Genomic DNA, 15168 nt, shown 5'->3' on the forward strand with positions numbered 1-15168 from the left:
ATTCCGACGCTGGGGCTCTTTCAGCTGCAGGACACATGTGAAAGAATCATGAGTCATTGTCATCAGTGAGGTCATGGAAGTCGACCACCTCATCTTACAGGTTTGGAAACTGAGGCACAAAGTACCAGGCACTGATACTTTAAACCAAAAGAAATAGAGTCAAGAATTCACAGTTCAGATCATTACTTTCTTAATTACATCTTAGCAGTCTTGATGGATGGGCCTATAGGCTGAGCCAGGGTCAGAGGCAAAGAAAATAGAGAGCTATAATTCCCTTACCTGACATGGTAGATACTCTCCATTCAGCATATTTTGTATTATTTTACATTTTATCTTCTCAACTAGACTCTAAGCTTCTGAAAGCATATTTCTCTGAATATCCTAAGGTTCAGCTTTCTCCTTCTATACCACTACTTGACCCCAAGCACAGCACAAAAAGTATCACAAAACCCTAGAGCCCTAAGATTGTGGGCATTTAAATTCTTCCCATCCTTCCATCAACAAGTATTTGGACCTCTGCATTCCATGCTAGACTTAGGGACTTGGATGAAGTCTTCAGAGCTCTCTTGGTCTCTCTGGCTCTTGGATGGGCTCTTTCTACTAGCCAAGATGATCACTTGATGCCCATAATTCCCTTTAGCTCCAATAAAAAGAAGCCATTTTTTTCAAGACACAAAATACCCGAAGCAAGCACAGCAAACAGGCAGCTGTGTGTCTCTGATGCGCCTGGCCTGATAAATACTCATACATCCTGTGACTGAAGGGGTGAGATCATCTCCTCCTGAACCAGTGAGATATATCCAGGGACAGCAGGGATCTATGAGCAGAATACTATGAAGGACAAGCAAAAATGTCTGCTAAAATTGTACCTGACTATAGGTCAAGTGCCAATCCTAGGATGCCAAATAAGACATGGGATTTCCTTCACTGCCTCCACCCACTTATGCAAATTACTCCCAGACTGGTGGCAGAGACAGACAAATAAACAGATGCTGCATTGCAACCTTATATGACAGCTGCCAGGAGGGAGGGAAGCATGTGGGCTTGCAAAATGTATTGCTGAGTTCAGGAAGGCCTGCTAGGAGAGGTAAGCCAGGAATCCTGAAAGAGGACTATTTACCAACTATTTGAAGAAGGGAACAGAGGTCCTTCGTAGCAAATAGGAGGACCCATGAAATATTCTTGTCCCAGTCTTGCATTTGATGCTCGGAGCACATGTCCAATATTCCAGCTGCTGATCGTGCCACCTCTGGTAGAGCACTACTGTTGATGCACTTCATCCCTCAGAAGACAGCTTTGCAGACAGGTCTCATTCATTCGACAGTTCTGACTTATGTTGAGCTGAGCCTGCCTGTACAAATCTTGGTTGATTGATTGACAACAATGTGTTTGGTTCAAAATTTGATTTAGTACCGATACCGGAGCCTCTTGCAGCCCAACAAGTTTGGGGGAACCATATGCAGTGGTGATGTCTGGGATCAAGCCAGCTGTTACAATCCCACACCTTGTCTAAGACAAGTACAGTGTGGACAGGATTTCCAGTGCACGGAGACAGGTGAGTAGCACTGGGGTGGGGGATAACAGCTGTGCCTGTCATATAAAATATGCAAAACGCTTACCCAGGGAACTTGTTAAAATACAGGCTCCCAGCCCCTTCCCTAGAGGTTGTCATTTTGCTGATTTGGAATGGGGCCCAGGAATCTGCATTTTAGTCAGGCCAGCAGCCCAAGTAATTTTGATTCAAGTTTGTAGGAACACTAGTTGATTTCTTCAGAAAAGGTTCAATTCATTCATTCATCCACTCATTGAATAAGAATTTACAGGGTACATACTTTGTGCCATATTTTGTGAAATACCTGCTATTAATATAGACATGAGAAAAATAATGTACTTGAGTTTGAGGTGCTCCTATTCTGTTGGGGAGGGAGATCTCCAAGGAATCAATTGCCACTGTAATGGGTATATGCACACAGTCACCTGGGACTCCCTAGCAGACAGTGTCCAAATCTGCTTTGGGGAATCAGGGAAGGCTTCAAAATGGTTTTGAGCTGAGACTTGGAAAATGAAATATAAGCTTTTAGGAGAAAGAAAATGCAAAGACACAGGGATTTAAGAAACCTTGATTGTTTTCAAACATTTGCATGTCAGAGCTTTGGAAAGTGAGACAGATGATGGCCACTGAGGCACAAATAGTAACCAGAAGCCAGACTGTACTGTTTGGAAGAAGAGGAATGGATAGCCACTGCAGATACAGAGCAAGGGGATGATACGGCCAGACTGGCATTTTAGAGAGATTCCCCGGGGTGTTGCAATGCGAAGGCTTAGTTGGAGAGGGAGGCACAGGCAGGCCAGAGCTGGGGGGCTGCAGGTGGGAGCTAGCGATGGGGGGAGGAGGGCAGAGGGGTACAGACAGAGGATGGAGCAGATGGGAGGGCTACTTCAGAGGTGGAAATGGCTTGGTGAATTCGAATGTGGGTCATAGGGAGGGGCTCTCAGGAGCATCTTCTCTCTCTCAGGAGCATCTTCCCTCTCTCAGGTCGCTGCCTGAAACGCCATCTCGTGTGTAATGGAGACAGGGACTGCCTTGATGGCTCTGACGAGGACAACTGTGAAGATGTCAGGGCCACAGACAATGACTGCAGCCAGTATGATCCGATTCCAGGCTCAGAGAGGGCAGCCCTGGGGTGAGTGCCTGCCTCCTGGCTGTTCAGGAGCAGGGAATGATTTCTCTCCTGTCATGAGCATTAGTTTGGGGGGTTCCTCTGAAGTACAGCCTGTGAGTGGTTCTCACTCTTCTCTGAGGTGGCCTGACTCTGTACGTGACTATGCTGTTCCTTCGATTCTCTCAGAGGACCCTCCTTTCCTTCCACTCTCCCACTCTGCTCTCCCTCACCCCCCAACACCAATTCCACTTCCAAGGCCCACTCAGGAAGTGACATCTTATGAAGCCTTCCCTAATGCAAGTGTCCTTCCCAAGAGCCCTGTTCACAACCTGCTTTGCACTGCAGTCGCTTGTGTAAACAGTTAATAGTGTGATATGACGCAAAGAAAACGGGTGAGACACAGAGGGGCTTGGACCCTCCACTTTGACATTGCTGGCTTCAACTCCCAGGTGACAGGGACTTTATCTGTTGAGATTAAATCAGCCTTGATTCTAATTTCTCTCCATGCACCTTATGTTCAGGCTCAGTTTCTTGAACATATCATACTCCCTTTGAACCTTAATTTGGTTTCTTTTTTTTTTTTCCTGAAATGTCCTTCTTCCTATTCTCAACCTAATTCCTTACCTGGTATCATGGACTAACTTATTCTCCACCTCCACAATCCTGCGTGGAAACTACAGCCTCCCAAGGGACTATATTTGGAGCAGGGGTTTTAGGGAGGTGGTTAAGGTTATATGAGGCCATCAGATGGGTTTCTGACCCAAGAAGACTGGTGTGCATATGCAAAACCAGAGCCAAGAAGTGTGTGAGGACAGAGAAAGCAGTTGTCCCTAAGCTAGGAAGTGGCCCTCACCAGAAGGCAAACAGGACACCTTGGTTCTGTACTTTCAGTCTCCAGAATTATGGGAAACTAAATTTCTGATTTTTAAGCCACCCATCTGTGCTCCTTTGTTAAGACAAACTAGTGGTACCAGTAAGCTTCACAGTGTGCCTACTTGCCTAAGGTGGCTAAGTCTCCTCCGATTGCTCCAAAGCCTCCTGTATATCCTGCTGTCCCACCACATACCCAGAAGGGCTAGGGAGGTCTGTTGGGGTGTCTGTCTGCCCAGGCTGAGTGCTCTTTGTTATCTCTGGTAACATTTTGTATCGTCAGCTCCTTGCCACTCTGTCTTTGCCCTGGGTCTTGTCCCCTAACTTGAATCTAAGCTCCGAGGGCAGAGGCTGCATGTGACTCATCTTTCACCTCCCCAGCCCTGGGTCAGAGCCTGTCTTCTAGAATACCCTCACTGAGTACTGGCTGCACTGAAACATGTCACTATGACCAGCCAGTTCCTTAGAGATAAGGAAATGGGAGGAGATGTAGTGATTGTCACAAGTGACCCAGCCATGTTGCAGTCTGTCTAAGGAGCGGTTTGAGTTCTGTGACAGGCAGCTGTTGCTTATCAGGGATTCCTTGCTATAAGAGATCAACTCACCTACTAGATGGTACTGAAGCCTGCAAGGGCTTATAACACATGAATATGAAAAGATGAGCAAATTCTGTCTTCTTTCAGTTCAGTTATATTGGTTTCCTAGGGTGCCATACAAAATACCTCAGGCTGGGTGGCTTAAACCACAGAAATGGATTTTCTTATAGTTCTGGAGGCCAGAAGCCTGAGATCAAGATGTCAGCAGGGTTGATTTCTCCCAAGGCCTCTCTCCTGGGCTCATTGATGGCCACCCCTCCCTTGTCTTCACCCAGTCTTATGGTCTGGGTCCTGATTTCATCTTCTTAAAAGGACACCACCTACACTGTCTTCATTTTAATTTAATGATTTCTTTAAAGGCTCTGAACAGAGTCGAACATGAAATATCAAGGCACTGTACTGAAAAATGTCCTCCAGTCCTTTTTTTGGTAGTGGAGATTGAATCCAGGCTTGGTCTACCAGTGAGCTACATCTCCAGTTTTTCTCTTAGTCTCACTAAGTTGCTTAGGGTCTCACTAAATTGCTGAGGCTGGTCTTGAACTTGCGATCCTTTTGCCTCAGCCTCTTGAGTAGCTGGAATTACAGGCACGTGCCACCACGCCTGCCTCATTCCCTCCTTATTGGCAAAAACATGACTATGACTCTTTTCTCCTGTGATAACAGGTAGGAATATTTCAAACACCTTTCCTAAATTCTTCTGTGCATCTCAAGATCTCAGCGACTTTCTTGGAATTTAAGCATTTCCTAGTTTCAGATTTTTAATTTACTGTTAAATAAGCTGGAAGTAAAAACCTAGAGTCTTTATGCACCCTCCCCCTCACACCTGCACCTCACCCAATCACCCCCTGTCCCTTCCCAGCCTAGTGCTGAACTCTATTTAGTTTGGTGCAGGTTCTTCCAGAATAGATTAAAAAAAAAATGCAATGGCACCATACACTGTTTGGAAAACAGATCTATAGACCTATATGTGTTGTTCATTAAAGATGTAGGTAAACTTTACATAAATGTGATCACACTTTACATATTGTTATAACTTGCTGTGTCTCATCTAATAATACAGTTTGAAGGTCCCTCACCCATTATTTTCTATCTCCCTTTCCTAAGCAACATAGTGCTTTAAAACAGGAGTCATCAAACTATGGCCTGAAGAGAAAAATTAAGTCTGCTGTTTTTATAAATAAAGTTTTATTAGAACACAGCTTTCACTCTGCCATGGCAGAGTAAGGCAGCTGCAACACACACCTATGTCCTGCAAAGTCTAACATATTTACTTTCTGGCCCTATATAAATATACTTGCTACCTCTCCTTCTAGAACTACCAATTTTTTTGGAATACTTCCTATTGAAAGAGATTCTTTTCCACTTCTCCTCTCATAAACAATGCCTCAATGAACATCCTTATACACATGCTTCTGTACATGTGTGATTATTTCTGCAGGGTAGGTTTCTGAAGGGTAGAATTTCTCTGACTATGCCTTTTCATTTTCACTGGGGCTTTTGCAACCAGCTTTTCCAAAGATATGTGGGTTTTCCTAATGCTTAGCCATTACAGTATAATCCTAGGGGTCACTGTTGCTGTGAATTTTTGTTTGGTTTGTTCAGAGGCTATATTTATAAGCTACAGGCAGAAATATGTTCAATCAGTAGTGAGATAGAAATTGCAGGGTGGAATAAAGGTAAGGAACTCAGATTTACTGTCAAAAACATCTTAGGGAAAAAAAATCCAGCTGTGACTATAGGCAAGTTTCTTAATTTCTTTGAGCTTCAATTTTTGCATTTGCAAAATTGTCATGAGGTTTAAAGTTAATGAATGCTAAATGTCTAGTTTAGTATGTATTCAATTCATCATAGCCATTATTACATCACTTCCACTAATAGAAGAAAGAGGTAGGGAAAGGAAGAGAAAAAGGAAGTTAACATATATTGAATTTCTACCATATGTCAGGTGCTCTGTAATTATTCATTTATTCTTTGAGGTAGGTTTTATTCACAGTTTATTCCTCATTCCCTTCTGCCTTTGTTCCTTATTGAAGATGGCATAAGCCATCATGATGAATGCAGAGGTAATAAATGCCATCGGAACAGAGAGGAGTTAACTATGTCCAAAGCTTGCAAAAGGTCATTTAGAGGAGGTGACATTGGGGTTGGATCTTGAAGGCTAAATAGGAGTTTGGGAGATGAAGACAGCAAAAATTTTATTGTCTGTAACATGAGGAGCTTTGATTGTCTGGTCTTAGAACTCTTACCCAATTAAAAAAAAATTTTTTTTTATGGTAACAGAGTCACAATCTCAAGAAGTGGCAGAGCTGGGAATTACACAGGAGACTCCCTGGCTTTCACACTGTGCACCATCGGATATCTCATGCTGCTTCAGAGACAATTACCTAAGGACTAGAGTCTCAGCCTTAGCACTATGCATTACATCCAATATTCCAAACCAATTTTTTTCAGCAGCAGGGCCTGTTTTTGAATAATGCTTATAATAAAAATAGCAATACTTATTCAGCACTTAATATATGCTAAGCACGGCTATGAGTGCCTTGCATGTTTTAACTCATATTTAACTCTGTGAGGATATTACTAATTGCTTTTTACAAATGATTAATCTAAGGAACAGAGAGATTAAATGATTTGCCTGTGGTCACACAGCTAGAAGTACTATGTATTCTTAATAACTGTGTGCATTTCTAACTTACAATTTAGGGGTGCCTCCTTTATAAAGGAGCTGGTTCAGATGCTGAACAGAGTTATCTGGATGCTTTGGTTAAAGGGAACCTGGGGGCCCAGGCCCAGCCCAGTCAGCATCCCAGGGATACCTAGCCTTCCTATATACCCTTAAAGTACTTGGAGGAACCCTAGATCTCCAGAGAACACAGTTGAGAAACAAGGTACTCAATTTATAGCTGCAACAGGTTCCAGAGGGTGATATGTTTTATTAGCTTTGCCTTCCAAGATTCTTTTCCCAGAAGTTGTCTTTTCAATGCAGGTACAATATCCTGACTCAGAAAGAAGCTCAGAGTGTGTATGACGCCAGGTATTATGGTGGCCAGTGTGAGCTGGTATACAACGGGGAATGGAGAAAGCTGCAGTATGACCCCACCTGTGAGCGTCTCTATTATGGAGAGGATGAGAAGTACTTCCAGAAACCGTACAACTTCCTGAAGTACCACTTTGAAGTAAGTCTGAACAGAGACCCTCAGGCCACTGTAGGGTAGGGCAGGGATAAAGAGGCTTGTTGGTGGAATTGCCTTGGTCTGGAAACTTTTGTTTTCTGTAGAGTTTGTTGGTGGCTGAAGATTACCCGGAACACATGCTCAGTATGGAGGGTGCTGAGAGGCAAGGACAGGGCCCAGGAGAGGCCATAAATGTGGCCACCCATCCATCCAGTCTTGGCTCTACTTCAAAGTTGACAAGAGAGATGTAGGCCCTCTTCTCTGCGCTGCCAGTCAGAAGACCTAGCTCCAAGTTAATGGCTGTGTTTGAGTATAGGTCCCTAAGACCTTGAGCAATAAACCCATTACTCCTCCCTGGGCCCACTTTCCTCATCTGTAAAGCAGATGGTGGACATAGATGGACAGGGTCCTGAGCCTTATACTTCTGCTTTGCCAAGAGTAACTCACACTAATTATTTTCATGTTTTTTTTTTTTTGGTATGTGATTTTGTTTGAAAAAAGAGCTCTTCTGTTCAAAAGTGTTGTTGCAACATGTCAATGATCCCTAAGACTATCCAACTCTAAAATCCTAGGGTCTCTTGGTCTCTCAGAATAGAATGAAACTCATGACCAGCTCTGGAGCCTGCTCATGGTCATTCATTTTCTTACCCCTCATCTTTGGGTGAGATGCCCATTCAACAAAACTTGCTGAGTGCTTACTAGTGTCAAATCCCCTATTTTCACATAAATAACGTAGTGGGATAGATATTATCATAGTTCCACTTTAGGTATAAAGAAAAAGATGTGAAGGAATGAAGTGTCCTGCACACAGCTGTGCTGTGGTAGGTGGCAGAGACCAGGTCTGTCTATGGAAACTCTAACAAGGGCTATTCATCATGGAGAAGATGGATAGATACACATCATGTGTATGTACTCACATTCATTCTATCCATAGAGACAGATGGCAGGACATCAGGGTTTTGAGTAATTATCTAGGCACATCCTCCCCAACCCTAAGTTTCTCAAGAGAAAAGTATTGACAGAGTTCTTACCAGGTTTGTGGGGTCTGTTTTGAAGACGTCTGCTTCCCCAAGCAGGCCTATGGTTGAACTAAGATGGAAGACATAGACAATGCCAATTTCCAATCTGGAGGAAGACCTAGGGTGTCTGGATTAGGCAAGATGGACAAGGCCTTGCTGTCGTCACAAAGGATTCTCAAGTCCCAGTGGCTGGAAACTATAATGCCTTGGTGATACTTTCTGTCCATCCTCAGGTGGAGAGGAGACTCTGAGCATGGTAGATACCCAGGCACTCCCACCCATGGAGGCTCCACTTCAACCAATGCTCTCAGTTTTGCAGAACAAACTGTATTCTGAAGGCTTCTATGGCTTAAGCAAGGTGTGAGACCTTGCCTCAGTTCAAGTCAGCAGAGCGGTGCAACCTGATCGTGTGCTTATAACAAAATTGGGGGCAGCACTATAGTTCACCACTACCTATGAATATTATAATCAGCAGGCTTTCTTTGCCACTCTCCTCCAAGGGCCATGCCCAAGATGGCTTTCTGTTTCACCATTGCAGAGCCCTCCTCCAGGAGGGATGAGCCATCCACAAAGAAAGCCATGCTTAAAACACAATAGCATTTTATCAGAACCGTCTTGTGTGTGTGTGTGTGTGTGTGTGTGTGTGTGCATACACACAGTATCTAAATAAATATTTCACTAAACACTAACATGGTTGTGTTTTCCATATTTTAGTGAGTATCCACGATGCCTGGGTTAGCCTTTTAAAAGAGTTATTTACAATAATCTGAAACTTTCAACATTTGACAAAGCAAAGAATGAGATATTAAGTATGAATTGAAAGATAGCTAAGATCGCTTTGTGTGCAAAAAGCTAATTTTTTTCTTTCAGGCCCTGGCAGATACTGGGATCTCCTCAGAGTTGTACGATGATGCCAATGACCTTTTTTCTAAAGTGAAAAATGACAGGTTTAGGTCAAATGGATTCAGCTTTGGCATCGGCGTGCCGGACACCCCTATAACAGTGGGTGTGGGTGTATCCGACTCAGAAGACTCTTCAGTCTTGAATAAGTTAAGCAAGTATAATGAGAAGGTATTAAAGCATAATGCCTGTGTCTCACAGTATTCCATAATCTACACTGAACACGTATTACCTTAATTGCATTAAAAAGTACAGTAGTAATTGAACCTTAATTTGCTTGTGTAATTGGAAATGTCTGATCAGTGGTAATCATGTTTGTTTTTCTTATTACGCTTTTGCACACAGAATCATCACAAAGGGAATAAAATTGAACGATAGGACTAGAGCTCTTATCACTTCGCCCCCATCCTTTTTCATGGTTACCTGAAGCACGCAGGGAAATGCATAGAATGGTAATGTGATAAAGAGAAACAGCAAGAACTTCTAAATTTGACTTGGAAAAGCAAGCCTCACTTTATCCAAATAGATAAGAGAGCTGGCATGCTCAATAAATCTTTCATTTATCCATCAAACATTCGCCACTAAGGACCTATTATCTGGAGGGGTCAAACTGCTTCCTTTAGGAAAGGATGTCCATCTAAGCTGAGATTCAGAGACTAGTACAAGTTGTCCAGAGGGAGGTACAAGTTGAAGAAGGACATTTGGATTAGTCAGCTTTCAATGAAACGCCTGAGATAGAATTAACGTATAAAAGGAAAGGTTTATTTAGCTCACATTCTGGAGGTCCTGGTCCAAGATGGGGTGGACTCATGGCTTTGAGCCTCTGGTGGGGGTGCTGGATAGTAATGGTGATTGGCACATAGTGAAGCAAACTGCTCACACCATGAACTAGGAAGTGAAAAGGGAAAGAGGAAGGAGTTAGAGTCCCATGATCCCCTTCAAGGTCATTGAGGGATGCCTCAATGAACTAAGGACTTCTCACTAGATTCCACTTCCTACAGGTCCCATCCCTCCCCAACAGTGACCAATCCTTTAACACATGGATCTTTGGGGACACTTAATAGCCACATCAGAGCCATGTTTTAGGCCTGGGAATCAGCATACGCAAAGGCTCAGAGACAGAGAAAGCCTCTTGAGAACTTGCGATTCAAAGTGCTTCATCTGGCTGAAGCACAGGATGGGAAGGAACGTAGGGAGAGATGAGGATGGAGAGAGAATCAGGAGCCAGGGAACTATTTGTTGAATTGATTAGAAGTTCACAATAAGCCTCAACAGCACTGATACCAGGACTGTGGATCTAGCTGGGATTCAAAAACTTATCTTGGATGATGAAAATATACTCATAACAATTAACTTACTCAACAAACATAAACTGAGATATGGAGCCTTGCATAAATTAGCTATTGATCCGAAGGGTAAAGGGTACTCTGAGGTCTGGCTATATAGCGTGTTAATATGGACTTTCTAAAAGCTAGTAGCCTTTTCAAATGTTCACTGTTGCTCTGAATCAAGGTTTGTAGTACCTGGAAGTGACGTCCATACATGATCTTTTTCCTCGAAAACCAACCCACATCCTTCTGGTGCTATTTCTTATTAATTATATGAGGCTCCTGCTTTTCTTTATTACTTAGTAGAACAAGAATACCATTAGACTGTACACTCCATGATGGCAGGGGTTGACCTCATTCAAGGTTACATCCTCTGCATGTAGGGTAATGCATGCAACTATAGGCACAATAGGTATTTGTTTAATACATTAAAGGATATTTCAGCACATTGGCAAAACTATTCCAAGCACAATTGTCAATGGATACATGGAATTTTCCTATGAGACCCCACAATGTAGTGCTTTGCTTAGAACTGGGGGAGGTGTGGATGTGACAATGGACTGAAGACAAGCTGGAGGTGGACAGCACAGTGGAGAGGCCCCTGTAAGGATTAACCCAGGTGGGAGCTAATGAGAACTTGACCTGGGCAGGGGCAGAGGGATAAGAGATGAGGACTTGGAAGAAAAAGTCTGGCACATCCTGCTGTCCAATACATGCTTGTAAAATCTAATAGTAATCATATGTATTTATGTTCACATATTTTCCTTGGTTACTAAATACTAGCCTTTTGCATTATCTCATGGTAAATGCTCTCTGTTTGTTTGCCTCTTGAATGGTGGCTGCTGGCAGAAATACAGCTTCATGAGAATCTTCACGAAGGTGCAGACTGCCCATTTTAAGATGAGGAGACAGAATATCATGCTGGATGAAGGAATGCTGCAGTCGTTAATGGAGCTTCCAGAGCAGTACAATTATGGCATGTATGCCAAGTTCATCAACGACTATGGCACCCACTACATCACGTCTGGATCCATGGGTGGCACTTATGAATATATCCTGGTGCTCAACAAAGAAAAAATGGAATTGCTTGGTAAGTAAAGCAGAAACTGCATACACACCATGGCCAATGCTTATGCCTGGATGATCTCATTTAGTGTTCTTGATAAATCTATCAGGTAACATAAGTCTTGTTATTTCCAGGGAAGTGAGATCCAGAAAGGTAGAATGACTAAACAGGATTTGAACTCATTCATCTAGACCTCCTAAATAATGTGCTTCCCTTTACCTCCAAGTTACCTCTTTAAAAAAAAATTGGAGATTTTTAAATTTACAGTGTGAAAACTCCCTTTATATATGGATTTGTAAAACCAGTCACTCAGATCTCCTGTGGATCTCTACAGACCTCCATCTCTTTCTCATCCATCTGTCTTCTCTGTCTTCAGTGGTAGACGGGCTCTCATCTCTTACTTACGGCATAAGTTCCTGAGTGGTCCCTTGGGGCAGGCTCCTTGGTTCATTTTCAACAATCCTGCCAGACAGATCTTTCTACTCATAGATTTATGGTACTACTTCCTTGCCTAATATCCTGAATGGCAAGAATAATGCCTGAGTACCTAGTGTGACATCAGCAACCTTCACCATCTCACTCAACCTCCTAGAACATTGCTCCTCCAGTGTGGGTCTCCAGCTAGCCACATAGCATCACCTGGGAATTTGCTCGTTAGGTGGTTTCTCAGCCCCCATTCCAAACCTAACTAAATCAAACCAGAAACTCTTGAAGTGAGCTCAGGAATTTATTTTCACTAGCCTTCCAGATGATTCTGATGCTCATTACAGTTTGAGAACCACTAACCAACTCAATGAACGAATGAAGGTTAAGAGATCTATCAGAATTGCAAAGCCAAGTTCAAACTGCCATAGTTTCAAGACATTTCCTTGACTGTACCAGCCCAGGCTAGTCACTCCTTTTTTAAAAAGAAACAAAAAACACATTCATATAAATTTCATACAGTTTATACTTTAAAAAACATTGTCCAAATGTGATTATTTTTCCTCCTCATCTAAATAGCAAGAACTGTGAAAGTAAGCCTTATGTCTGGTGCTTTTCTCTCTCCCTAGTGCTCAGTTCAGGGCTTCAAATACAGTAAGTGTGCAAAACAAGACAGGAATTCCTGGCTGGGTTATTCATTAATTCATCCATCTAACTATCTCTCTTTCAAAAAGCAATTCAATTCGTATGCACAAGGCCCTGGGTTCAATCCCCAGCACCACCAAAAAAAAAAAAAAAAGAAAAAAAAGAAAGAAAAAGAAAAAAAGGTAGTTTGTTCTAGGGACAAAAAGGTTGTTTCTACCCTCAGTATTCAAACTGCAGGTTGCAATCCAATAGGAGGTCTCAAAATCAATGTATGGATCACACACAAAATTTTGAATAACAAAAGATAGAATAGAAAATAACACAGTGGATTATAGGGGCTGAAGTTAAATTATTGCTTCAGGAAAGTTTTTCTAGTTAAATAGAGATAAGTATGCATGCATTGTATAATAATACAAAATAAACAGCTTACTATGGATCACTATAAAAAAGAGAAAAACTGTATTCAAGTGAGTCCTTTTAGAATCATTAAAAAATGCGAGGGATGAGAAAGAATTAATGTTTGGTGAGCACTGCCTAGGTTCCAAGTACAACTACAGATATTCTCTTTTTATTTTTACAACAACACTTGGAGGTAGCTGTTACCCCAGTTTTAGCCATACAAGTGGGGAGGCTCCTCAGGGAAGCTAATTTAGTTTCCCATGGTGGTTTGGTATAGCCTTTCATTTTTGCTCCTGTCTTTAGGGTGGGATTACTAATTAATTGCCTTGGGTATGGAGTGGCCCCTCCTTCTTTAAAATCTGTGGGGGCAGAGATGGGCTTCCAATGTGGTTAATATTCAAAAGGAGCCCACCGACAAATTGTCCCAGGGATAATTACCTCAACTCTGTTTATAGAAAACCATATGTCGATAATAGCACAATTTGCTATTTGTGAAGAGCTGATTTTCTATAAATCTGGAAAGTTAGTGTTGCTTTTCTATAAATATGGAAATGTGCTAATCATCACCTCATTCTGCTGGAGACCGCTAATAAATCAGAATGTCATTTACATATTAACCTACAAAGAACAAAAACATCTACCTTCTCTCCCTTTGACAAATTGCACGGCCTACACCCTTTCTCTGGATTTGATGTTTGGTTGGTTTTCTGGGTCTCTCTCTCTCATCCCCTCTTTCTCATTTCCTTTCTTTCCAATCATCGGTCTCCCATTTCTCCCCCTTTTTTCCTCTGCCTTTCCTCTCTGTGACCATTTTTTTTCTCTTTCTCTATCTTTGATCTACATGACTTTAATTTATGTTCTATTAAGTGCTTGATCTAAGATACATCCTGGGTGGTACCTTCATGTCCTCAAATGGCTGAGCTTGGTATGGAACGATTGAAATGAAGCACACTGCTCTGCTCTGGGGGAATCTTTTGTCCTCGAGTTTGTCTTAGATCCTCTCTGGGTTTGTCCCAAAGGATGCATAAGACTGTTTTTTTTTTTTTTCTAATATGTCCCATATATTAAAGGCTTCTCCCCCAAAGACGGCATGGGGCCATGCATCAAACAAATCAAGGGGAGTCATGGATTTTGGGGATGTGATGTTAGACTTTAATGAAGTCCCGGAACTTTCTCATGGGCTACAAATGACAGCTTTCTACTTTCTGCAGGAATCTGTATAGTTTGGGGCTTGAACTTCTGGATTTGAGTGTTTTTTGTTGTTTTTTTTTTCCTCCTTTATGATCTTTCGAGCTTTCATTATTTGTCTTGGTATCAGGGTGTGACAAAGACAGCCGTGTATTCTCCATTCTGGCTTTTCTGGAATCTGGCCCAGTTGCAGAGCTGACAGTTCACCTTGGGCAGATGAAGGACTTCAGTGACACTGTTGTGTTTATTTTGTATGTTTCCTGCCTCCTTTGCAATGCCGTTCCCTCATCCTCTGATGCTCTTCCCTGTCTCGATTACCTGACAAACTTCAGATCACCTTGCTTAACCTCATATGGGCATCCTCACCTCTATGAAACCTGCCCTTACCTTCCTCTACCCCTTGTCCCATGGAAGGTTCACACATACATTTACTCATTCGACCATATTCAGTGCCAGGTGAACAAGATCACTATGGTCCCTGTTTTTTGAAGCTCATCCTCCAGTGGAAGAAACTAAATGCCCAACCCTTTTCCTTCCTGCCTCTCATCATTGAGATCTGTTAACTTTAATTTTAAAGTGTACATGGACATCTGTCCTCTCCCTCTCTCTATTGTCATCTCACTAGTCTAAAGAAGCCATCTCTCTCATCCGGATATTGCAGGAATATCATGAGCTTTTCTTTTACTTATTTTTTTTTTTTTTTGCTTTTTTGGTCATTGCCATTGCATCTGTAGCACTGCCAACACCCCAAGCTTGTTTTCACCTCAGTCTTTCTGAGGGCTGCACCTTTCTTGTACTTGTCCTTTCCACCAAGGTGAGCTGAGCAGTATTCTTATGCAGATCTCAGCTTGGTGCCACCTATTCAGGAGAGGCCTTTCCTTACCACATGACCATGACA

The 15168-nt window shown here is 42.4% G+C and overlaps 1 protein-coding gene across 1 annotated transcript in view; it reads left to right on the top strand.

Annotated features, from left to right (window-relative positions):
- C8a (complement C8 alpha chain) overlaps window positions 1-15168 on the top strand; it is a 65561-nt gene that overhangs the window by 25214 nt on the left and 25179 nt on the right. Inside the window, exons 3-7 of the mRNA XM_026382554.2 lie at window positions 1411-1555; window positions 2537-2684; window positions 7116-7305; window positions 9192-9392; window positions 11399-11639. Coding sequence (XP_026238339.2) covers window positions 1411-1555; window positions 2537-2684; window positions 7116-7305; window positions 9192-9392; window positions 11399-11639 — 925 coding nt within the window. The remainder of the gene's footprint in view (window positions 1-1410; window positions 1556-2536; window positions 2685-7115; window positions 7306-9191; window positions 9393-11398; window positions 11640-15168) is intronic.

Source organism: Urocitellus parryii, chromosome 11, assembly GCF_045843805.1.
Source record: "Urocitellus parryii isolate mUroPar1 chromosome 11, mUroPar1.hap1, whole genome shotgun sequence".
Classification (NCBI taxonomy): domain Eukaryota; kingdom Metazoa; phylum Chordata; class Mammalia; order Rodentia; family Sciuridae; genus Urocitellus; species Urocitellus parryii.